Genomic DNA, 23,413 nt, shown 5'->3' with positions numbered 1-23,413 from the left:
GCCAAATACTGTCAATAAGGCCTCTGCAACGTTCTGAAGACAGTTAAACTTGTCAGGTAGTGATGTCCAGCAGGTGAAAATGCAAGCTCCATGAACACACACAGCTGTGTTCGTAGTTCTGCAAACTTTGACCCCCACAGAGTCGAGCTTTTCAGTTCAATCAGCTGCATTTCGATGTCCTCTGTGTCCAACCAGTTAATGCGAGACAAATCCAGCTGCTCATTAAAGCTTTCTGGTTTGATCAGTCTCAAATCTACGGATGTATCCGTGTGTTTCCGTGGTGCTGATGCTGCGCTAAGCGGACAGCTGCTGAAGCATTTGAAGTGTCTGAATGTGGAAATTTCAACATCGCTTGAAAAAACTGCCAGCTAGCAACGTCCCTCTCACCGGTAGGCGAAGTTATTTTTAGCCAATTACAAGTTGAATCTGGTAGTCGGGGTTGTTAGCTAAGATACCGTCATTAAGAAGAGGCACAACTAATGTATCTATGCAAGCTAATTTGCAATGTGCATCGCTGGCCCGGCCATTTATTTTTTGATGCACCTTCTCAGATTAATTCACTGCGTGTCGTGCCCAGGGCTGGACTGGGACAAAACATCAGCCCGGGCATTTTGACTAGAGACCGGCCCCCCAGGTATTAAAGCCATAAAGCCTTTGAATGAAAACAGACGCTGTTGTGACAGTGATGTACACTGTCCTGTTGGTATATATATGATTTCTATACATTTTACATCAAACACTTTGGTTGTAAGATTCAGATAATTATTTATTAAAAGCTAGACATTTCATATTGTACTAATGTATGCATATTTCATTTGTTTTTATTTGATGTAGGTTTGGGAGAGAGCAGGGATGGGAGGTGGGGGGGGGGGGGTGTTCTTATTAGTGCGGCATATTACTGTGAAAACCTTTGTATGCTGTTGCAAAAAGCAATAAAAAATATTGTTTAATAAAAAAATAAATAAAATAAAAGCGAGACATTTTAACTGGGAATAAGAAAGAAAGGTATTTCTTTGTGCCCCCCTTTCCCTGTTAATGCCCTACCTGGCCCCCCTGGCAAAACTTAGATCCGCCCCTGCACAGTTACCAGCTGTCAGCTACGTAGAAAAGGATCCTGGTGTTATTTGTCTCTCAGAAACAGTTCATAACTTCAACTCCTTCATGTCACCTAAAAGGTAAACCTGTTTCTCCATCAGCTGTTCAGCTCTGATGATTCAGTAAGGACATCTCCTGGTTTCATCTTCGCCTCTCACCACATATCCAAACCGACATCATGACCAGCAGCTTTTACAGCTGTGGCTCCAGCAAGCATCAGCTGATACTAGAAATTAATATTAAATAAATTCTAACAACAGCTGATCAAGCTTAAACGTGCTGCTATTGTTTAGCGCGACATCCGCTGGTTTCCTCTTTCTGGGCGATAAACAAACAAGAGAGAAACGCCGATCAGCTGATCATTGATCAGTTTCATGATTGAGGTAGCAACAGGAGAGGGAGGGGGAGAGAATGAGAGGAGAAGAGGCAGCTGCAGCGTAAAGACAGAATAAATCCAGCTTTGTGTCTTTTTTCATTCTAGCTGAAGTCCGGGACAAACTGTGTTCCTTTTCAGCTCAATACGAAACGCGTAATATTTTCTCTGAATACGGGACGATTTCATTTTTACGGGACGGTTGGCAACTCTACTAACTAACCTTATGAATAAAATAAATTTCATTATCAGTAACATCATAGCACCACCCAGCTGAAACTCCGTCATGCTAGCTAGTACGCAGTACGAGTTATTGTAACTGACTGTAAAAAGTCAGCACAACGAAAATAAACTCCACCTAAACTTGGTTTTTATCTGACCCAGATAGACTGCAGGTCATAACTTCTTACCTGAAGTTCAGTTCACCTGACACTCAGACCAGCGGCCCTCGGGTCTCTCCTCCTCCTGCCTCCCCTCTCCCTCATCCACCCGCTGGCCTCTGTGGAAGCTCCACCATAGCCTCCACCAAACAACTGAGTTATTTTTACACATTGGCCAGCATCTGGCCAATCCACCACCTTTCACTGTTTATACCATTACTAAAACAAAAAACCCCCAAAACAAAACAAAAAAAACATCGGCCCAGTGGGCCGATGGCCAGTCCAGCTATGGTCGTGCCATCAGTTAACCCGTCGCGTGCCAGCTGTGGCATGTGTGCCCGGGGTTGCTGACCCCTGCTCTAACCCTAAGAGAGTCTCCCAGAGTTGTTATCTAAAAACCTAAAGAAGAATTATGGATTTGATTAATTGGTCCCTTAACGAAACTGACAAACTCCTGGGCTGGGGAGAGTCTGATTGTCCTGCGGAGACGTTTGCTGCTGGATACTCGATGGTCGGTTGAGTCGTGTGTCTGGCGACACTCTCGATGGAGGACATTGAATGACATTTACCAATTCGGAACCACGATAAAAGAGTTCTGGCTGATTGGCTTATCGAAGAACAAGAAGCGGCTACAGCTGCTTAAAATCCCACAAGGCTGGCCGACATGATAGACGATGGGCAAAGCTGTGAGTACTCAGACTGTTCAGTTCAGTTCATTTTTATTTTAAACATTTCAAACACGTGCCTTCACAATCATTACAAAATATCATTCCATTATTTGCTTGAAAGGGAGTAGGCAGAAGTATATACTTATTTGTCCCTACCCCCTCAAGTTTTACCTCTCATTCATTTAATTTTCTTTTAGTCTTAAATTAAACAAACAACATATGAAGCAAAAGTAAAGCAAAACAAAACAAAACAAACATACATAAATCAAAAACAAGAAATAAGCAAGCCCCTCCACAGTATAGTTTCTTTCATATGAAAAAGACAGAATGTGTAAATTTGCAGATTCACAAGTTATGGAAAAACAAACAAACAAAAAAACCAAAAAGAACTACAACACCATTACCAGCAACATTACCGTCCTGGGTTAACCCTGTTTTCTTCATTCTTATAATTATTTAAAATTATTTTTTTATATTTTATTTTAAACTGGTTTATGTTTTTACTTTCTTTTATTTCTTCTGTTAGACTGTGTTTATTAAACGCAATATGGATAAGATCTTGGAGAAGCTCATGGCTCTGCTATACGGATAACATCTTGAAGAAGAACAATGGGAATTGAGACCTGGTGACCAATGACGGACATTAGACCAACTGTAAAATTGGATACAGTTTGTTCGCACTAACCAAAACAACTGCCATCTTCATCTCATGTGGCCCCCCCTGGCGCCAGCTGGATGCTCAAGGCAAAAGCTGACGGGAATAACAATTCTCCCTTAGATAATAAGACTGTGTTGTGACTCTCTCCCTCCTCATTCAAGGCCACTCGCGTCGACCAAGATTGTTGACTTTTGTTTAACCGGGCGAAGGGACACTTTCTCTCGGCTGAACAAGGAACACACATACATACACACACACACGCATGTACACTGACACAGACCTACACTCAGCCCCCCACCCCCTCCAAACGCCTTCGAAGCTTCTGTCTTCTATGTTGTGAGATGTGATGATTCATGTGCTAAGGGTTTTTTTTCTGTTCTCAAACTGATCTCCCTGTTGGAGCTCAGTCTGGAGGGAGTTCTTTTTTCTCCTCGTCTTTACTCATGTTGTGCATTTTCCATTGTTATACCTCTCTGACCTGTTTTGCAGTTCAGCAGCCTGATGGCCTGTGGGTAGAAACTGTCCCTGAATCTGGTCCTGTGAAGAGTGTAAGGCTGGGTGGGCTGGGAGCAGAGAGGATCCTCTGGGCCTGTAGAGGTCCTGGATGACCAGCAGCTCAGACCTGGTGATATGCTGTGCATAGAACTTCCAGTATGTTCCGGAAGCTGTTGAAGAACTTCTGGTATGATGGCGCCTGTGTTTGGCTCTGCCGCTGCCGGGTGCAGTTTGTCGTGCTCCACTACTTTTGTATTATTTTTTTCTGCTCTGCTGTTCTCATTTAGTTTTAATGATGTATTGGCTGCCTCGGTGTATGATCATCTGGCTTTGCTATCCATCCGATCCTCTATGATGCCTCACGATGTCTCTTTGTCCTCCTTCGGCATTTTCCACCCTCCTCCATCAGCTGGATCCTCATCAGGCAATTTTGGCGGATCCTGTTGACCACGGCGAAGGAGATGGAGAAGAGGAGGTATTCAGGTAAAGCTCAGGCTGTACTGGCGGCGGGGTTCGGCTGGTAAGCGACGCCGAGCGTGCCTTGTCTCCTGAGCTCAGAGAAGCTTCATGGAGGGGGACTTGTTTTCCACGTCCCTGTTTGGATACGCTGGGCCCGGCTCTTTGAGACCGGCCTGCCTGAGGAGGGTTTATCCAGACTCTTCTGCCGGCTGGCTTTTTCTTCCCACGGTGAGCGGATTCTACGAGCGTGATGGTTCGAACCCTGAGTTTCTATGTCCTTTAACTCGAGTCTCCGCAAATACGGAGGCTTCTACTTCGCTGAATATGGCACTTTTTAACGCTCGATCTCTGTCTAATAAATCATTCTTGTTGAATGATTTTATACTATCTAAAAAACTGGATTTTTTATTCCTGACTGAGATCGGGCAGCGGGACGTAGACTATTCGTCATCTGTTGAACTCTGCCCGGATGGCTATACTTTTATTACCCAGCCTAGGGTTTCTGGTCGGGGTGGTGGTCTCGCTGTGGCTTTCCAGGAATTATTGCCTTTCTATTTTAGATGTAATTTGTCCGGTTAAAACGAGGAGAGTTTCTGCTTGCAAATCTCCTCCTTGGCTAAATGACAGTATTCGTTGTCTAAAATGTGATTGTCGTAAAGCGGAGCGCAGGTGGAGGAAAACTCACCTAAATGTTCATCTCCTCTACCAGGTTATCGGTCCATCTGTGCTCACTCTAATCAACTCTTCACTGGCGTCTGGTATAGTTCCGGTTTATTTTAAAAATGCTGCTATTCTCCCACTTTTAAAAAAACCTCAGCTAGACCCCTCTCTTTGGAGCAGCTACAGACCTATCTCTAAATTACCGTTAATTGCTAAGCTTCTAGAAAAGGCTGTGGCTAAGCAACTTATAGCGGCTCTGGACAAACATAACATTTGCGATAAGTTTCAGTCCGGCTTTTGCAGAGCTCACTCCACAGAAACAGCCCTCCTTAGGGCTTTAAGTGACATTTTGATGAATAATGATGCAGGAAAGTGCTCGGTCCTACTTATGTTGGACCTAACATCAGCTTTTGACACTGTTGACCACCACATCGTCCTTGAAAGGCTTAAACACTGGGTTGGTTTTTGTGGAACTGCCTTGGAGTGGTTCTCCTCATATCTACATCACCGATCCTTTTCTGTGGCGGTCTCCGATTTTAGGTCATCTTCTACCTCCCTTACTTGTGGTGTCCCTCAGGGTTCGGTTTTGGAACCTTTATTGTTTTTAATATATCTTCTCCCCCTCCAGCATATAATGGGCTCTTTTGAGGACATTTCTTATCATTATGCTGATGATATTCAGTTGTACGTTTCTTTTAAGCCCCAGGATTTATCTAAGCTTCAGCTTCTGAATGATTGTTTAGATTCTATCAAACGTTGGATGGCTGCAAATTTCCTCCAACTCAATGAGGGGAAAACTGAAGTCCTCGTATGCGCTCCGGACAGATTTTTATCCCAGATAGTGAAAGACCTTGGTCCTCTCTCACTCTATGTTCAATCCTCTATCAGGAATTTAGGTGTCACTTTTGACTTGACTCTCACATCTCACATTCCAGTGGCGCTGTCACTTGGTGTTTCGCTCGCTTTGTGGTAGAGTATCACTTCCTGTTCCTGCTCAAACACAGTGGTGTTTCTGAGTAGCTTTTCTGCTTAGCAATTTAATTGAAATCTTTTGATACATCCCTTTTTTATAGTATAATCTTAACGTGCTTCATCTGAATCACCCTTTCTGTGTACTCACTACCTAATTTATAGCCAAAGTATTCACTCACTGTCTCTTTACTGTTTCGCTAGCTTAGCTTAGCTCGTAGCCGACTCGTTAGCACCATGGCTACTTCACCTGTCCCTGTTGCACTTTCCTGCTCATTGTGTCAGATGTTTAGTTACTCCTCGGCCTCCTTTAGCAGTAATGATACCTGTAACAAATGTAGCATATTTGCAGCTCTGGAGGCCAGGATTACTGAATTGGAGACTCGGCTTCGCACCCTTCATTCACCCGTAGCTAGCCAGGCCCCTGTAGCTGGTGCAGCCGAAGATAGCGTAGGCCCCGCTAGCTGTTCCCCGGCAGACCCCAAGCAGCTGGGGAACGAGGGCGGTTGGGTGACGGTGAGGAGGAAGCATAGTCTTAAACAGAAGCCCCAGGTACACCACCAACCTGTTCATGTGTCTAACCGTTTTTCCCCACTCGGCGACACACCCGCCGGGGGTCAAACTCTGGTAATTGGCGATTCTGTTCTCAGACATGTGAAGCTAGAGACACCGGCAACCATAGTCAATTGCCTTCCAGGGGCCAGAGCAGGCGACATTGAAGGAAATTTAAAACTGCTGGCTAAGGGTAAACGTAAATACAGTAAGATCATAATTCACGTCGGCAGTAATGACACCCGGTTACGCCAATCGGAGGTCACTAAAATCAATATTGAATCGGTGTGTAACTTTGCCAAAACAATGTCGGACTCTGTAGTTTTCTCTGGTCCCCTCCCCAATCAGACCAGGAGTGACATGTTTAGCCGCATGTTCTCCTTAAATTGCTGGCTGTCTGAGTGGTGTCCCAGAAACGATGTGGGCTTCATAGATAATTGGCAAACCTTCTGGAGGAAACCTGGTCTTGTTAGGAGAGACGGCATCCATCCCACTTTGGATGGAGCAGCTCTCATTTCTAGAAATATGGACCAATTTATTAAACCCCCCAAAATCTGACTATCCAGAGTTGGGACCAGGAAGCAGAGTTGCAGTCTTACACGCCTCTCTGCAGCTTCTCTCCTCCTGCTACCCCCCCAAAAACCCATCTCCATTGAGACTGTGTCAGCTCCCAAACAGACAAAAAACAAACCAAAAACCAGCAATAAAAAACTTAAACATAAAAAATCAAAAAGAAAGAACAATACAGAATCCACATCTGAACCAAAGAGTAAAACAGTGAAATGTGGATTATTAAATATTAGGTCTCTCTCCTCCAAGTCTCTGTTAGTACATGACTTAATAATCGACCAACAAATCGATTTACTCTGCCTTACAGAAACCTGGTTGCAGCAGGATGATTATGTTAGTTTAAATGAATCAACACCCCCGAGTCATTCTAACTACCAGAAACCTCGAAGCACAGGCCGAGGGGGCGGTGTGGCAGCAATGTTTCACACCAGTCTATTAATTAACGAAAGACCAAGACAGACTTTTAATTCATTTGAAAGCCTGATGCTTAGCCTTGTCCACCCCAGCTGTAAAACTCAGAAACCAGTCTTACTTGTTATCATCTATCGTCCACCTGGGCCTTACACAGAGTTTCTCTCTGATTTCTCAGACTTTTTATCTGATTTAGTGCTCAGCTCAGATAAAATAATTATTGTGGGTGATTTTAACATCCATGTAGATGCTAAAAATGACAGCCTCAACATTGCATTTAATCTGTTATTAGACTCAATTGGCTTCTCTCAAAATGTAAAAGAACCCACCCACCACTTTAATCACACTCTAGATCTTGTTTTAACATATGGCTTAGAAACTGAACTTTTAACAGTGTTTCCTGAAAACCCTCTGCTGTCTGATCATTTCCTGATAACATTTACATTTACAATGATTGATTACACAGCAGTGGAGAGTAGACTTTATCAAAGTAGATGTCTTTCTGAAAGTGCTGTAACTAAGTTTAAGAATATAATCCACCCATTGTTATCATCTTCAATGCCCTGTACCAACATAGAGCAGGGCAGCTACCTGAACGCTACTCCAACAGAGGTCGATTATCTTGTTAATAATTTTACCTCCTCACTACGTACGACTCTGGATACTGTAGCTCCAGTGAAAACTAAAGTCTCAAATCAGAAGTACCTGACTCCGTGGTATAATTCTCAAACACGTAGCCTAAAGCAGATAACTCGTAAGCTGGAGAGGAAATGGCGTGTCACAAATTTAGAGGATCATCATTTAGCCTGGAGAAATAGTTTGTTGCTTTATAAGAAAGCCCTCCGCAAAGCCAGAACATCTTACTATTCGTCACTGATTGAAGAAAATAAGAACAACCCCAGGTTTCTCTTCAGCACTGTAGCCAGGCTGACAAAAAGTCAGAGCACTACTGAGCCAACAATCCCTTTAACGTTAACTAGTAATGACTTCATGAACTTCTTCAGAAATAAAATTTTTATCATTAGAGAAAAAATTACCAATAATCATCCCACAGATGTAATATTATCTACAGCTACTTTTAGTACCATTGATGTTAAGTTAGACTCTTTTTCTCCAATTGATCTTTCTGAGTTAACTTCAATAATTACTTCCTCTAAACCATCAACGTGTCTTTTAGACCCCATTCCTACAAAACTGCTCAAAGAAGTCCTGCCATTAATTAATTCTTCAATCTTAAATATGATCAATCTATCTCTAATAATCGGCTATGTACCACAGGCCTTCAAGGTGGCTGTAGTTAAACCTTTACTCAAAAAGCCATCTCTAGACCCAGTAGTCTTAGCTAATTATAGGCCAATATCCAACCTTCCTTTCATATCAAAAATCCTTGAAAGAGTAGTTGTCAAACAGCTAACAGATCATCTGCAGAGGAATGGCTTATTTGAAGAGTTTCAGTCAGGTTTCAGAGCTCATCACAGCACAGAAACAGCTTTAGTGAAGGTTACAAATGATCTTCTTATGGCCTCTGACAGTGGACTCATCTCTGTGCTTGTCCTGCTAGACCTTAGTGCTGCGTTCGATACTGTTGACCATAATATCTTATTAGAGCGATTAGAACATGCTGTAGGTATTACAGGTACTGCACTGCAGTGGTTTGTATCATATCTATCTAATAGACTCCAATTTGTTCAAGTAAATGGAGAGTCCTCTTCACCCACTAAGGTCAATTATGGAGTTCCACAGGGTTCAGTGCTAGGACCAATTCTATTTACATTATACATGCTTCCCCTAGGCAGCATCATTAGAAGACATAGCATAAATTTTCACTGCTATGCAGATGATACGCAGCTCTATCTATCCATGAAGCCAGGTAACACACACCAATTAGTTAAACTGCAGGAATGTCTTAAAGACATAAAGACCTGGATGGCCGCTAACTTCCTGCTTCTTAATTCAGATAAAACTGAGGTTATTGTACTCGGCCCTGAAAATCTTAGAAATATGGTATCTAAGCAGATCCTTACTATGGATGGCATTACCTTGGCCTCCAGTAATGCTGTGAGGAACCTTGGAGTCATTTTTGACCAGGACATGTCCCTCAAGGCACATATTAAACAAATATGTAAGACCGCTTTCTTCCATTTGCGCAACATCTCTAAAATTAGAAATATCCTGTCTCAGAGTGATGCTGAAAAACTAGTTCATGCCTTCATTACTTCCAGGCTGGACTACTGTAATTCGTTATTATCAGGATGTCCTAAAAACTCGCTGAAAAGTCTTCAGTTAATCCAAAATGCTGCAGCAAGAGTCCTGACAGGGACTAGGAAGAGAGAGCAGATTTCTCCTGTATTGGCTTCCCTTCATTGGCTTCCTGTTAAATCCAGAATTGAATTCAAAATCCTGCTTCTCACTTACAAGGTCTTAAATAATCAGGCCCCATCTTATCTTAATGACCTTGTAGTACCATATCACCCTATTAGAGCACTTCGCTCTCGCTCTGCAGGCTTACTTGCTGTTCCTAGAGTATTTAAAAGTAGAATGGGAGGGAGAGCCTTCAGTTTTCAGGCCCCTCTTCTGTGGAACCAGCTTCCAGTTTGGATTCGGGAGACAGACACTATCTCTACTTTTAAGATTAGGCTTAAAACTTTCCTTTTTGCTAAAGCATATAGTTAGGGCTGGACCAGGTGACCCTGAATCCTCCCTTAGTTATGCTGCAATAGACGTAGGCTGCCGGGGATTCCCATGATGCATTGAGTTTTTCCTTTCCAGTCACCTTCTCACTCACTATGTGTTAATAGACCTCTCTGCATCGAATCATATCTGTTATTAATCTCTGTCTCTCGTCCACAGCATGTCTTTCATCCTGTTTTCCTTCTTTCACCCCAACCGGTCGCAGCAGATGGCCGCCCCTCCCTGAGCCTGGTTCTGCCGGAGGTTTCTTCCTGTTAAAAGGGAGTTTTTCCTTCCCACTGTCGCCAAAGTGCTTGCTCATAGGGGGTCATATGATATGATTGTTGGGTTTTTCTCTGTATTTATTGTGCGATCTACTGTACAATATAAAGCGCCTTGAGGCGACTTTTGTTGTGATTTGGCGCTGTATAAATAAAATTGAATTGAATTGAATTGGATGGGCATGTGAAATCTCTGGTTTGGTCTTGTTTTTATCATTTAAGAAATGTGGCTAAGTTAAGCCCTATTTTATCTCGCCCTGAACTGGAGATAGCTATACATGCATTTATTTCCTCATGCTTGGACTATAGTAACTCTTTGTTTATGTGTCTAAGCAAAGGTTCTCTGGATAGTCTGCAGGGTTGTGCAAAACGCTGCAGCTACGCTGTTGACAAAATCCTCCAAGTATTCTCATGTGACACCATTGCTATTTCAGCTACACTGGCTTCCTGTGGAATTTAGAGTCCATTTTAAGATCCTGGTCTTGACATTTAGAGCCTTGCATAGACTGGCACCAGTCTACATCTCCGATCTGCTACAGCCCTATGTCCCTAGCAGGTCCCTGAGGTCATCTGATCAGGACTTACTTGCTATAAAACAGACTAAGATGAGAACTAAGGGTGATGGAGCTTTTGCCACTGTGACTCCTAGGTTAGGGAACTCTCTCCCTCATACATTAAGAACTATGGACTTTGTATTTGTTTTTTAAAAAACAACTCAAAACTCACCTTTTTAAAACTGTTTTTGGTTAAATTTCTGCCTGTTTTATATTGTCTGTTTTACCCTTTTATTATTTGTTATCTTATGTGCAGCACTTTGTGATTCTGTCTAGAAAGGTGCAGTATAAATAAAATGTTATTATTATTTTATGGTGGGATCATCGACCTCCTCCATAGATCTTTGTTTACAGAGCATTCCTGCCGTACCAGGCTGTGATGCAGCCAGACAGAATAGTCTCGATGGTGCATCGATAGAAACTGGTGAGTACTGTGGGGTCCAGAGTACAAACCTCCAAACCTCTTCAGCCGGCGCAGAAGGAAGAGCTTGCTGCTTTTATGATGACGTCCACGTGATGTGAGCAGCTCAGATCCATATGAACTTTGTCATCCTCTAAAGAGTGACCTTTGGCCTTTAGTTGCAGATGAACAGCCGAGTCTTGTCCCAAGGTGGCTCTTGTGTGTTGTGCCATGCGTTTATGAGGTTGTTGTTTGGTGTCTCCAGTGTAGAGGTCTGAGCACTCCTCGGTACACTGCACAGCTACACTACGTTGTGAAGTTTGTGTCTGAGTGTGTGGCTGGGTCTGAGGTACACTGGGATGTTGTGCTTGGAGTAGACTCTCCTGAGTTTGAGACGGCGTACTCTTTCCATTTCTGGGTTACCATGGCGATGAGTTCTGTCTGATGTGATATGGTGTGGGAGTGGCTTCTACAAGCATGATGTCCACTGCCCACGTGTCAGGGTTCCTGGGTCGTTGACTCAGCGTTTTCAGTTTGTCTCATGTCCGGTTTATTCTCTGTTTTCACTCCCTGTTCTTTGTGCCAGCCTTTCCCTGTGTGTTAGTTCAATTATGTTCAGCTGTTCACTCACCAGTCTCCACCTACCTGCCAGTCCTGTGTTTGGGTCCTCTCTTCCTCTCATCCACACACACCCCTGACAGAATGACAAGACCCGTGCCACAAAGACATGTTTGTGACCCAGCGGACTGACCTTTTCGAGCGGCAGGAGGCAGCGCTTTCCTTTTGGGTGGAGAAGCTCCAGAGGAAACAGCGGCTCTTTCTGGAAAGACAGCACGTCTTCAAGGGGTCTCGCCTGGCTCTGGGCAGCCCTCGGAGACGCCGTGGTCCCCCACCTGCTGCCTCACCTGCATCGGAGCATTCACCGCAGAGAGTGGGTGTCACTGGCCAAGCTTCGGTCGCTCGCCCGCCAGCCGCTTCATTCACCGGACCTACAACCTCGCTGTGACACGACGGCTCCACCTCCCACCTCGGCTCTACGGAGGCTCCCTTGCTCAGTGGCTCAGCTGTTTATGCTCAGTGGAGGCGAGGCTCATGCAGCCTTCGTGTTACCGGTTTGGAGCAGCAAGATCCGGTGGTGAGCAAAACTGACTTTTTTTCTCCTCACCACAACTCAGGGACTGCTCGCCAATCATCTAAATCAAAGACTGTATACTGTGATTACATTCTGGACTATCCAATTATTACTCATTATCATTCTGTTTCCAAAGAGACTGATCAGATTCAGCCTTCCCCTTCACCTGTTCTACCTGCTCAGTTGAAGGCTGCTAAGGCTCAGCCTGTCCCAGCTCCTCGGGTGGCTAGGGCTCAGCGCGTCGCTGGACCCGTGCCAGGCCCTCGGGGCGGTGCAGTGGATGCCCAGCCAACACCCATTTCCGTGCCAGCTCCCAGAGCGAGGACAGCTGAACCTCAGTCCACTCCTGCCCCCCTTCCTGTACCTTGGGTGGGGGTGACTGATGTCCAGCTAGCTCCCACGCCTGTCCCAGCACCCAAGGTGAGGGCAGCCAGGATTTAACCTGACCTCCCTAGAGACTCAGCTGAGGCTCTCCAGGCATTGCCCTCGCGCTCTGGAGGATTGGAAGAGCTAGCATGTTGACCTGCCCGTTCACCACCTCATCCACATCCAGCTTTTCAGGCCCTAGCTCACTCCCTTAGTAAATTAGCAGATCTGTTTCCATCTCATGTTCCTGGTTTATTGTCTCAGGCTGCAGCACTGTCACCATCCTCAGTTCAGTCACCTGTAGCTCAGTCTCCTGTCCTCCAGTCTGCAGTCCAGTCTCCTGCTGTTCAGCTTCCAAGTCAGTCTCCCAGTCAGTTTTTAGCTCTGTTCCCCGATCTGCAGTCACAGCACCCAGAGGCAGCTGTGAGCTCTCTCTCCTCAGCCAGAGGTTTCCACACCTGCTGGCCCTGCCTCAGCGGCTCCCACGCCGTTGCCTGCAGCTGCTCTGCCACCGGCAGGTTCCCACGCCGTCGCCTGATCAAGCGATTGCCACCGCCTCGTCCACATCGGGTTTGGCGTCGGCAGCCACCTTCCAGGCCGCTGACTGGCCTTCCTCGCCGTCACCGGCCGCCGGACCTGCTCAGTGACCGCCGCCGCCTTCCTCGCGGCCGGCCTCTGGACCTGCTGAGTGGCCGCCGCCGCCTTCTGCCATATCTACTCCAGCGTCACCGCTGGCCACGTGGCCGCCCACCAGGACTGATTCATTCTGGACTCTGTGTTCAGCTGTTCACTCACCAGTCTCCAATCAGTCACTATTCAGCCGGTGTATTTAAGCCCTCAGTTTCAACCTGGTCATTGTCTTGTCATTGATGTTGTCGTTCCCGTGTGTGCCCTGTGCTCAGTCAGCCATTCAGTCTTTCAGTCGTCCAGTCAGTCAGCCATCTCATGTTCTGTTCATTTCTCCATTGTCTACATTAAATCACCAGTCCTCACCTACCTGCTAGTCCTGCGTTTGGGTCCTCTCTTCCTCTCATCCACACACACCCCTGACACCACGGACTACACCTGTCATCGCTCACCGTCCACAGGAATGGAAAAACTCTAACCCACCACAAAACGCTCTCACACCGGTTCTCCAACAGAACTAACTCATCACCAACACCATCGCCATGTTGGTTAAAACTGGCTTCGTAATGATCCACCATTTTATGGCACAACTTGATTATTGATTATTTATTGAGGTTTTTCACCTTTCAGGTTTAAGATCTTCTCCAACCAGTCAGCTCTCGAGTCTCTGGCGGTAAGTTTGTTTTCATCTTACAGTAATTGGTTCAATGAGACAGCAAGGAGACACAAAACTACAGAACAAACACTTCCTCCCTGATTTTTACATGTTCTGACCAAAACATGAAGCGTATACACCCTAAAACCTCTGTGTGTGTCTGCAGTTGATTCCTCTGCAGGCTCCTCTAAAGACAATGCTGCAGATGTCTGTAGTCCCACTGATCAACAGTAAGAACCTAATTCATCAATCAAAAAACTCACAGACCCTGAACACACTGTGACAGTGTCACTCTGTTTGTGTGTGCTCTCTTAGACTGGACAAAGAGAGGCGTTCGGATCCCGCTGGCTGATGGGATGGATTTCATTGAGGAGGTGGTTGAATATCATAACGTGAGTGTGATTTTACCCCTCGACTATTTGAGGAGTTTTAGACTTTTTTCATATTTATGAAAATAAAACATATAATTGATTTTGATTAGTTGTAACACATTGAGTGGATTGCGAAAAAAATTGAATAAATTTTCAAATATTTTGAATGCAAATCTGTTGTGTAAATAGATGCACATCGAAAGTGCTTTTATGGAAAATTTGTCCTGAAAAATGCACTGACAAACACAGAGTACACGTGAAGTGATGATGAGCGGGTCCTGATGTTGCTAAGAAACAAAAGGAAGAAACAGAGAATCTGGGTCATCCGATTCCTTGGAATAGGCAACAGAATGTCCTGGATTGACCCAGGAGTTTTCGGTCATATTTCAGGATGTCAGTCAGGCAGTTTGAGCTCTTGTTGGCCGAGTTGGGACCACAACTGAGGTGGCAGATAAATCATTTCAGTGAGCCGACTGACCCCGAAGAGCATCTAGCTGTGTGTGTCTGAGGTTAAATAGAATTATTTTACTGTTCCCATGTCACTGGATATTCAGTACTGGTGAACATTTTGACCCACGAGTGCACTTGTTACCAAATGCAGTGGTGATCCTTCTCTGTATTATTGTAGGGTCTTTACCTTAGAATATAAAACACTTCGAGGCGACTGTTGTTGTGATTTAAATAAGATAAATGACCTGATATGACATTTCTGTGTGTGAACCTCTGGATCTGCTGGATTTTCTCATCTTCAACTGTTGAACATCAGTTGTGAGGACTTTAATTCCTTCGACAACTTTAGCACTGAGATGTTTGTGGTTTACTCACAGAAGCGTTTCAGGACTTGGACTCTTTCTTCTTCTGGGATGGAACAGTTTGTGAGCTTAGGATTGCTGTCTTACTGAATCTCTTAAGTTCAGTCCTCAGATGTTCTGGAGTTGATGCTCTGCAGCTGTAATTCAGAATTCGTTTTCTGCTCAGTGATGGTGAACTGTGAGACCTCACGAACTTTTCCAAAGTCTTAATTGATCCAACACACTCTGAAGGAACTGAGAACAACCCAACTTCTTCAAACTGTTGATTAGTTCTTTTCTAGCTCTGCATTCAGGACAGATACTCCCCCAAACAGGAAAATCCTGTGACTGATGTAAGTGCACTGCCAACTGCCATATTAAAGAAAAAACAAAAACATACCTCAGAGATGTAAGATTGGTGCATTTGTTACAGGCCTTCGATAGGGTCCGTTTTTAAACTGTTTTTTAAACAGAAAAGCAGAGACAGGAGACATGAGTTGCGTTCGGTCTGCAGGCGCTTCCTCGTCTGATTTATTAAGAATTAAACAGCGTTCTTTTCTTTTCATTTAGACGCACACATTTCTCTTTTAACATCAAAAACACATTCAATCAGGTCCATAGGTTAAACCCTTTTGGTTACCTTGCTTTCTCGCAAGAATAAACTTACAAAATAATCATTGTATATGAGTATGGTTTTTTACAACAAATCTGTAACCAAATTCTACTGCTGTTTATCATCAATAATATCTCTGTGCAGAACCATTAACACTGCAATTAACCTGCTTATATACATTCTTTATATTTTAACAGATTCAAACCATATATTACATTTGTAAACAATAAACAAAAATATTCTACCATTGCTCACAAACAGTTTACAATCGTCCACAAACAGTATACATCAGACTATTTACATTTGACACATAATAACTGGGTAGGTTGGAATAATCTTAATCAACTGTAACTTCCAATAATGTCAGTATAGAAGAGATGTGTCTAGGAGCTACATTTGTCATAAAATAAAACAGGTAATAAGACCAGTTACCTCTTTAGAATACAAGTGAAATGGCGGCTTCCCATTACAAATGGCGGTAAGATTAGCTTTTTCTCAATCTGTGAAAACACACTCTCTCACAACATTCGTGGTCTTTAAATTAAGACAGAAAAAGGTTTCTTGCTTTTATGTGTGCATTGCGGTGAGAAAACTTGAGCTACTAACCTGTTTTTTTAACAGAAAAGCAGAGACAGGAGACATGAGTTGCGCTCATTGACTGTTTTCTACAGTCAATGGTTGCGCTCGGTCTGCAGGCTCTTCCTCGTCTGAGGCACAGGAGCGTTGCAACGGCCTATCGCGCTCACCACTATCTCCCCCTTGTGGCCATGCCACGCAATTACATTCTACATAACTAAATGAAAAGTGCAATACCACCATGAAATCAGGTCTTTTAAATAAAATAAAAAAAGATTTACAAAAAAATTACAATTGTGACCATACAATTGTGGGCGTCACACATTTTCCATAATAAAGTCTTTTATTATCATTTAATTTGTTTTAGTTTTTATGACTTTCTTTTTTTAAAAGTCAGATTTATGCAGAAATAAACTCAGTGCTGCCCCCTGGCTGACAGGAGCTGTTCCATCTCTGCAGGGTTTCATCGTGATTGGGGCAAATCTTCACTTCAGCAAAGGGCTGAGAGAAATGGTAGCAGGAAGCTCAGAGATGGAGCAACAGACTGCCAACTCCACCGCCACCACCAGCACTGCCTAAATGTTCATACGCAGGGTTTACATAGATCTACGATTAATGTGAATATATACAGCACATCATTAAAAGGATGAGTATATGATGAACAGATCAGAAAAGAACTGACAGCAGCACAGTGAGCCTTACACCTTGTAATGAGTCCAAACTAACAAGGTTACAGTTAGAGACACTATTACTCCTTCTCACAGTTTAATGTATTATTCGTAGATTATCTTCAAGATTACAGGTAATTATAGTTCAGACAGTGTTGTTCACCATAGGTCACATGCACGCTGATGCTGTGAAGGTCAAACAATATAAATACGAAGGACTGAATCAAACATGAAGGGAAACACTTGTATCCATGACAACACTGTGTCACAACAACTCTAAAGTTGCCCCTTCTCTGAGGGCGTTGTTCCAGTGGGCAGAAAAGTGATCACGTGGTAACTGTCAAGGTTTATTTCTTTAACCTTTTGTTAGTTTGTTCTAAAGAACTGACGTTCTGCCCGAGAACATCAATTTATATTTCATGTTCTCTCTAAAACCTCTCACTTTATGTTGATTCATGTTGTTTCTATTTACACCTGAATGTCAGGTAGCTGGAAGCCTCTTCTTTGGCTCAGTTTACACATGAAACACGATTCATCACTGTCAAGCCGATCGGGGAAAAAACGCTTCGCTGTCTGATGTACTTAGATGTCTTTAACCTGATGAATCTTTCACTTTTTGTCTCATTAGGAAGTGTAAACAGGTTAAAACTACATGATAATACTGGAAACCACTCAGGAGATTTTATTTTTCATATGTGCTGTTGCTGGCAAACCTGTCTCACCTGTACTTACCTGAACATTAAAGATTATGGACCTGTTCAAAATAAACTGAAAGCTAAACCTGAGACCTGTCAGCAGTTTATTTTTGATTATTGTAGGGTCTACCTTACAATATAAAGCGCCTCTAGGTGACTTGTTTTGAATTGGAGCAATATAAATAAAATTGAATTAAAACTTCCGCTCATAAAAACCAGCTGCCATTACGGTGTGTTCACACCGAACGCGATAGACGCGACCAAAATGTGCCAGACGCCCCTAGCTTGACGCGTGCACATTCGCACCTCGACGCGTGTCCAACGCAAATTATCCGCGTGAAGCGGAAATGTGGGAGGAAGTAGTGCCAGACGATATGTTTGCAAGATGGCAGCTGTCGATCTAGCGTTTGAAGAGAGAGTCCCCCCTTCTCTATTTACTGTGGAGAGCAGAGCAGCGGCGTAAAGGACGTGCTCGCCGTACCTGGGTCCATCAGGTCCTCCAGAAGCGTGAGCAGTTTGGTGAGTTTCACCACTTGCTCCAGGAGCTGCGTCTGGATGACGGCCGCTTTCAGCGGTACCACCGTCTTTCCCTCGCCCAGTTTGAGGAGCTGCTGTCTGGCATCGGTCCAAGCATCGCCCGCCTAGACACCAACTACAGGCGCTCAATCCCACCTGCAGAGCGCCTGTCCATCTGCCTGCGGTTAGTAAAAGTGTTTAATACGGTAGTCCTTTATTGATACCTGTGCTAATATATGCTAAAGTATCAGTTTATACACTGATAACATGGATGTGGTATGCTATCGGTGTTTACTGATAGCAAACTGTGGTATGGAGACGACTGTTTATAATATTGCTAGTGATACTCGAAAGGTCTCATAAAGTCCCGATTTAATTCGATTTATGCTGTTATCAGTGTTAGCAATGATAGCATGGCTGTGGTGTCATATCAGTGTATGCTCTCGGTGTTTGCTGATATCAAACTGTGGTATGAGGATCACTGTGGGTAATCTTTGTAGTGATACTCAGAAGGTCCATCTTATAAAGTCCTTTTGTTTTATTTAGACCTGGTTTAATTCTGGTATAGTTGAATATTTGTATATAATCCCTGCAGCTGTCAGACTCTATAACAGGGGTCACCAGCCTTTCTTAAAACTGAGAGCTAGATAAAATTGTGAACAGTTTGGTTCATCTTTAGTTATATGATAATAACAATTCTATCTTGATATGCTGTCTTATTACAGGTTAATTTTTCAAAAAAGGCCTGGGTCGTGTAGCAGCCAACAACTCCTCCAGAGAGGCTGTCCTGGTGAGGGAGAAGTTCATGGCCCACTTCTCGGTGGAGGGAGCAGCGTCTTGGCAGCCAAAAGAAAAGCCTATTTGAAGTCCCAGCGACTTCCCCATAACGGCTCTGAGCCACCCACAAACCTCTAAAGAGCGTTCCTGCCTTTTTAAAAATATTCTTAATAAATGGAGCTCTACTCCAAAATAAACTAACCTCTCTTTATTCTCTTAAATAATTGGTCTTCACTATGTTCCTATATAGTAGTATATTTTTTACAAAAATTTATTTGAAATAATATTAAAATTCTCAAACAGAAAAACATTAAACATAAATATATAAAATATAAGTATTTACAGAGAGACAGGAATAAAAAGGAGCCAGCTTAAAGTGGAAGAGCCTCAGGGAGAAGGAGGAGATAAGAACATTGTTTCTGCCCTGGAGAGCTGCTGCCTCATCAGAAAACTACTGATTGCTCCAATGTTTCCAAATTTAACACAGCTGTGCTGTTTTCAAAAACTAATTTATAAATGTGAAATTTCACTAATACTCTCATCTGAGGCGGCATGCTCTCCAGAGCAGGAACAAGGCTGAGGAGGAAATGCTCCGTTGGAGACTGGCGTGGCCTCTTCAGGGACTCCAGGATGGCCAGCTCCACCGCCAATGGACCGTCCTGGGACCTGTCCCTCATCCGCCTCGGAGCTGTCCTCCTCTGTGGGCCTGTAAAACAGCACAAAACACAAAGAAATGAGAAGGCTGCTACTAGATTTTCATTTTCAACATTGAAAAAAAAAACAGGATATAATCAGATTGGTTGTAGATATTCAGTAAAGGTGATCACAAGGGAATCCCACCGAGTAAAAAGCTATCAGTGCTTGCTGTACATACCTGTGGATGCAGCAGCAGGAGCAGAGGGACCAGGGGAAAAGGAGAAGCAACTGGGGATGGCTCTGCTGCAGCATCAGTTGACTCTGTCAAGACAATATTAAATGTTAACAGGTTGAGAACAATAGTCATAGAGAAAGTCACACACATGAGCATTAGTCACAGTTCTCACAAGTTGATTCTCAAAGTGCAAACCTTTGTAGATTTCAAAACGTAAAACTATTATTATGCCGCGCTTTTTCTTCGTCTGCCTGCCACTTTCATGCGCCTTTTTCCCTCCCGGTGCAGGTGTGTATTTCCGAATGAAGGTCATAGTTATGGGTGTTTTTGTGCTGTTTTTTCTATTGGACGTGATGGTTATCAAAACCAAACATGATAAATTTGGCAAGCGCAGGAGACACGACACGGAGGACATTTGTCAATCAGGCTGCAGAATGTAATGCACATTGTTGAAAGCTGTACTGTGCAATAAAAAAATCAGTGAAAAAGCGAGGCAGTGACGGATGAACAGCAGGACCACTGTATTCCTATATGACAACATGCATAAGAGCAGAAAGGTATTTGTACATCAGTGGGAAAATAGCGGGGCAGTAGGCGGGCTTGCTAGCTTTTGTGCGGCTTCCCCGGGTCAGTCAAAAATTTCAAAAGAGAAATGAATGAGCTTACCAGGTTCCCCGATCTCTTCACATATCTTCCTCCAAGCTCGGTCCTTTTTCTTCCTGTCTCGGTACACAAAGCAGCTGGTGTCGTACAGCTCCGGGTGGTTAGCAACCATGTTGATTAGCCTTTCCTCCATATTGAATGAAGTATGAAGGGCTTTGGCTGGACCTGCCCCTTTGACCTAGGTCAGAGCCACGTCACCAGGCTGCTGATTGGTTGTCGCGGCGTGAATTGACGCTGGAGTTCAGATTTTTCCAACTCGAGCGGTAGACGCGATATGCGCGAATGCACAAAATGCAACACTGAACTAAATTTTTAATTTGCTTTTTCTCGTTGACTTTTTTCTAGTATTTTGTTGTTTTGGGTTTTTTTTGTTTCTAGGCAAAAACAAAAAACTAAACTGCCATTCTGCATCTTAGGTCATACAAATGCCCACACTATTTTAAATAAAACCAGATGAAATGGTCATTTTATTTTATCTCGTTATCATAACTTTGCAGTCTCAGCCAACTGCAGGTTTTCCCAACCCTATAAACAGTATGTTTGTGCTAAAAACTGGTCCACCCCAAGGATCGGGTCCCCCGACACAAACAGAGTAACATAGTGTACGCTGCCAGGAGGATTGCCAGGATTTATACATCGGGGAAACCAAACAACCTCTGGCGAAGCGGATGGCACAACACAGAAAAGCTACCTCGTCAGGCCAGGACTCTGCAGTCTATTCACACCTACAGGCCAGTGGACACTCTTTCAATGATGAGGAAGTTCACATCCTGGACAGGGAGGAACGCTGTTTTGAGGGCGGAGTCAGGGAGGCCATTTACGTGAAAAGGGAAAGACCATAATGATCCACTTGGCCATGACAGATTCCATATTAATAACCATGAAACTGACCTCCCAGCCCATTGTTCATCAGTTGTGCTAGTTTCAGTCATTGTACAAATGTACTGTTTATAAAGGAAACCTGCAGTCAGCTGAGACTGAAGAAGTCACCTGATGATGACGAAACGTTTCTCCCAATGAAAATGGCCAGATGAACAGAATCAACCTTTTGGGATGTCCTTACCTGGATGATTGAGCATGCATCAAGACCTTCCATGTTATTGCTTTGCTATGCTGAGCAAACCTGGGTGCAGCTGGAGAAGCTTCACTTTAAGTGGTTAATGTTGGCATCACTGGTCTTCTTATGCGATTCACTAAAGGTTTCAGAATCAGAATCAGAGAGACTTTATTTATCCCCAAGGGGCAATTAAGATACAACAGAGCAGCATGACGTTGAAGATAAGGACAGGGCATAAACAGGCAGTAAGAGTGAGATGATAAATACACAGAATATACAGTATAGACACAGTTTTAAAATTATACAGTTTTAAAATTAAAGTGACTGAATAGGTGAATAAATAACTGTAAGTGACTAAAAGTGACTTAACTGCAAGAAACAGGCAACAAGAAAACAAGAACAAATGGCCTGCCCACTGGCTGTCACACTGTGCAGCACGCAAGACCGACAGCGCACAATATGCTTTGAGGTAACAGCCAAGAAAAGTGTAGTTTGTGTCTCTGAACACCTGTGTGCACACCTGTGTGGATGAGTGCGCTTGTATTCAAAAGGTTTCTCCATGTAACGATTTGCTAGAGGGTGTGGGGAGCCAAAGCCCCGTCTGCTAGGGCATGAAGCAGGCATGGAGGAGATCCAGGCCTGAGACATCCAGAGGCCCCCAGAGTGCGAGAACCCAAGGAGGACCACTCAAGTAAATCTGAGTGTTCTTATGCTAAATTTTGCTACTGTAACTTTGCACTGTCTACTTTCTGCTGTGAGACAACAAATTTCCCATTTGTGGGACTAATAAATGTTATCTTATCATATCCTTGTTTTCCAAATATTTAGTTCTAACAGTACTTTCATTGCACCGTGTTCATCCATTCATGAGCTGCTGTAACATGAATCAAAACGGCTGAAATGCCTCCTCAGGATGTAGTCAAGTTCTATAGAGTGTTGCTAATGACCTAATAATTTTATCCAGGTGTATTGCGGCAGGGGCACATTTAAAAGTTTGAGGACACCAGGCCTCAAGGGCAAGTTTGACAGACGTGGTCTAAATTGTCATGTCATCCACTCAGTGTTTGTTGGGATCCCCATGTCTTTTCCCTCTGTAACCTCCTGAGCTAAGGCTTTTTGCTTCCTGGGCTTTGTTTTTGACTTGTGTATCAGCTAAAATTAAAGCTAACTTCCTGTTTTCATGGCGTTTTTCTAGCTTTATTAGATCGGGACAGTGAAGCCTGACAGTAAAGTGGAGGGAGACAGAGGGGAACACATGTGGCAAAGAGCCACAGGCCAGCTGCTCTCAGCTATGGCATATGGTCACATGCTCATCCCAGTGAGCTGAACTGGTGCCCAGCAAGCTTTCTACTATTGTTGTGGTTCTGATGACTCAATTTCCTCTCTCCATCGCTCTCACTCATGTGTATGTGTGCCAATTATGCCTTGTGTTTTAGAGGCGGGCCTTCCTGCTTGCCACTGCCAGTTGCACCTGGGATGCTTAACTCACCTGTGAGAAGCTGGAGTAAAACAGTCGTTTGACGCCTGATTGTTAAACTGGAAATCGTTAGTAGAATTGGGTCTTCAATAAAAACACGTTGGTTGTCTTTGGCTTTTTGTTCCTTTCTGCGCAGGAAACCAGACCTTGCGAGTGAGTACCCTGACACGGTTATTTGTGGAGAGAATGAAAGGAAGCTGTGTCTGAGCATCGAGTGGTGATTGTTTTAATGAAAAACAAACTATCAGGACACTAAAAACAATCAACCCGATCATTGATCAGTGAAATTTAATTCCACCAAGTAAAAAACACTCCAAAGAAACTTTTGCTTCTGTCACTTCAGTTAATAATTTATTGAACAAT

General features: G+C 43.7%; 1 protein-coding gene across 2 annotated transcripts in view; it reads left to right on the top strand.

The window, feature by feature from the left end:
• The window catches only part of pltp (phospholipid transfer protein), a 32,097-nt gene extending 14,324 nt beyond the window's left edge, over window positions 1-17,773 (top strand). For both annotated transcript variants that reach the window (XM_063473262.1, XM_063473261.1), the window contains exons 12-15: window positions 13,951-13,993; window positions 14,142-14,205; window positions 14,291-14,367; window positions 16,786-17,773. In XM_063473262.1, the coding sequence (XP_063329332.1) occupies window positions 13,951-13,993; window positions 14,142-14,205; window positions 14,291-14,367; window positions 16,786-16,905 (304 nt within the window). In that variant the 3' untranslated portion in view covers window positions 16,906-17,773. The remainder of the gene's footprint in view (window positions 1-13,950; window positions 13,994-14,141; window positions 14,206-14,290; window positions 14,368-16,785) is intronic.
• The last annotated feature ends 5,640 nt before the right edge of the window (window positions 17,774-23,413 follow it).

This window comes from Pelmatolapia mariae, linkage group LG5 (assembly GCF_036321145.2).
Source record: "Pelmatolapia mariae isolate MD_Pm_ZW linkage group LG5, Pm_UMD_F_2, whole genome shotgun sequence".
NCBI classification, from domain to species: Eukaryota; Metazoa; Chordata; class Actinopteri; order Cichliformes; family Cichlidae; genus Pelmatolapia; species Pelmatolapia mariae.
This window is presented reverse-complemented; position numbering and strand designations above follow the sequence as displayed.